General features: G+C 43.0%; 1 protein-coding gene across 1 annotated transcript in view; it reads right to left on the bottom strand.

The window, feature by feature from the left end:
• Positions 1-2,857, bottom strand: part of LOC106533890 (gamma-aminobutyric acid receptor subunit rho-3) — a gene marked incomplete at its 3' end in the record, with an annotated part of 40,003 nt that overhangs the window by 4,504 nt on the left and 32,642 nt on the right. Inside the window, 4 exon segments of the mRNA XM_014030351.1 lie at positions 986-1,138; positions 1,316-1,453; positions 1,560-1,642; positions 1,807-2,030. Coding sequence (XP_013885805.1) covers positions 986-1,138; positions 1,316-1,453; positions 1,560-1,642; positions 1,807-2,030 — 598 coding nt within the window.

Genomic DNA, 2,857 nt, shown 5'->3' with positions numbered 1-2,857 from the left:
AAATAAAATAAAATAAAATAATAAAACGATAATAGTACAATGTAGGGTCAGTGTGCATTCAGTAGGGCTATTGCCCTGCTGTAAAAACTGTTCCTGAGTCTGTTGGTCTGTGATTTCAGCAGCCTGGATCTCCTGCCGGTGGGCAGCAGCTCAAACACCCGGTGTCCTGGGTGCGTTTTGTCTTTTAGGATGTTGCGTGTCCTCTTGAGACAGCAGGTTTTGTAGAGGTCTTCCAGGGATGGGAGTGTGTCGCCAATGATTTTCTGGGCGATGTTACCAACTTTTTGTAAGGCCTTCTTGTGCGCCATGGTGCAGCTTGAAAACCACACAGAGATGCAATAAGTGAGCACACTCTCAATAGAGCAGCGATAAAAGACAGCCAGCAGCTCCTTCCTTAGTTTCATTCTCCTAAGGATCCTTAAAAAATGGAGACCTTGCTGAGCCTTCTTCACTACTGTTGTAGTGTTAGAGCTCCACCGGAGATCTTCGTCCAGTTGCACGCCCAGAAACTTGAAGTTGGGCCCCCTCTCCACACACTCTCCCCTGATGTGAAGTGGCTGCAGGTCAAACTTCCTCCTCCTGAAGTCAATAATCATCTCTTTCGTCTTAGAAGTGTTGAATTTGGGTAAAAATTTTGGATACAGATCAATGTCCTAGCACTCTAAAAGCAAATCAAATTTTATTTGTCACATACACAGTAATACACAGTAATACACAGCACAACTTGCAGTAAAATGCTTTTTGTGACTGATCTGCACAYAGCTGAAAATTCTAACTTAAATTTATATTAAAACAAAACAATCATTGAAATGTAAGAATGGCGAAGGTGTGAAACAACAAAAAATTAAAACACGCAGGTATAAAATGTACAACATAAGCAAAATGTAAAAATACTTTTTAATAGTGACTGTGTAATCTTTTTGTGTAGGGTTGTAGAAGTGTTTCATATAAACATATTTTAGTTCGTAGCAAATGTGTGTTTTACCCAGAGACACTCGAGCAGGAACGGCCCTCCGGTCGATCCAGAAGGAGACCCAGGAGAGGACGACCATCAGCATGGTGGGGAAGTACGTCTGCAGCATGAAGAAGAARATGTGCCGCCGCAGGATGAAGTTTATAAAGAGACGATTGTACCAACCTGTCAGACAAAAACAAAAAGACGYTTTTTTGTTTGATTTAGTTTTAGTASTTCCATCACAATTAAAGACCACAGAATCAGATGGTTAGTTTGATTAAAACTACAGGAAGTCATCTCATTGTGAGGATAAGACCACAAAACGAAACCCTAAAATCAGGAAGGATGTAATCGACTCACCGGTGCTGCTGTAGAACGCGAGGCCGCTGGAGGCATGAAAATTCTCGATGAAGAACTGAGACAAGACGATCTCATCTGTCCTCAGGGAGTCGTTCCCGTTCTTCCAGTACAGCATCAGGTCGTTCTCGTTGTAGGCATCTGCAGACAGAAACAGAAGGACGGGGTGTCCCTTCAGTCACCCGTTGGATGTCCTGCTGTGAGGACCAGCAGCGGTCCAGTTTGGGTAAATTGTGTGTTTTCTCACAGCTCTCCAGCTCCAGCGAGCAGTTCTGAGTGTCCAGTGGAAAACTGCTGAAGTCCATCGAGCAGAGAGCTGTTACAGTCGCCCTGAAACACATTGAAACAAAACTTCATGCATTTCCCACCATTTTCCATTTAACATACTGTTATATTTCCAGGGTTTGACTCTAATTGAATGCAAGACTTTTGAGCCACAGGCAGAGAAAAGCTAAAATATATAAACATTCGCCTTCAGTCGCATTGCTTTGTACCTGACACTGTAGAGGATGTTCCCGTCGGGGTAAACCCGCAGCATGATGTTCTCGTTGGTGGTGTCGTGGATGAAGGAGCGTTTGGAGTGGACAAAGAAGACGTCGGGAACCCAGATCTTCTTCACCAGTCGGGAGTCGAACGTCCGGCTCTGGTTGCTGTGAGACGGAAACGACAGCCTCTCATCCTTCCAGTAGTGACGCAGGTACAGAGTCATGGTGAAGTCCTGAAGGACACGCAGGAGAGTTACATCTTGTTTTACCAGCAGTGTGCAACAAAAGCATAACTGTTCCTGTAACTGATCTTTTGAATGTGATCAATTGACGTACGACTAGAACGAAAAATAAAAATCACAACATAAAATAGAGAGATAAATCTCTGCAGAATGGTGATAAATACACAGAAGAGTATAACCATACCAGACTTTTAGTTTCAGGTTAAATGAGATGAAAGTTTGAGTTAAACTATTGGAAGAGATCCAGTTTGCGCTGATGAGCTTTAACACACAGATTTCTAAAACATATCTTCACCTCTCCAGGCTCTCTTAACCTGCTTTAAAGGGGCAATATTATGTGTTTCCCAGGCATGTGTTGAAATTCTATACCATAATAAAGTAACTATGTTACTTCAGTTGTTATTAAAACGCTGTTTTCATGTTCAAATCAAAAATAAACTCGACTTATTCATTTTCATTTCTAACACCTTGAAATTGGCCTTTATCTTTTTAAGAACCTCTTTCTGATCCCATCACACCCATTTCAGCACGTCATCACAGCCACTTCTCTCATGTTTACAACCTGGAGTGCTGTAGCCTGCTTTGTTGTAATGATAATGTAAAAAGCAGCAACATTATACAAGATCGGTTTTGGAAAAATTGCAACTCAGGATACATGTGGCTGCACTGAGAAGTAGTATAGCTCAGTAGACATGGTTTTCACCGGGTGTTTGCTAGTTGTTGCTGCTGGAGTGGTGAGGCGGGGCGGTGGGGGGTGGGGAGGCGTGCTCTGTGATGAGGAAGCTCGGTTCAGAGACACAGCCCAGAGGAGGAGCTGT

The sequence above is a fragment of the Austrofundulus limnaeus genome, unplaced genomic scaffold (genome assembly GCF_001266775.1).
Source record: "Austrofundulus limnaeus strain Quisiro unplaced genomic scaffold, Austrofundulus_limnaeus-1.0 Scaffold1045, whole genome shotgun sequence".
NCBI lineage: Eukaryota > Metazoa > Chordata > Actinopteri > Cyprinodontiformes > Rivulidae > Austrofundulus > Austrofundulus limnaeus.
Note: the sequence above shows the minus strand (reverse complement) of the source record. Positions and strands in the feature narration are given on the sequence as shown.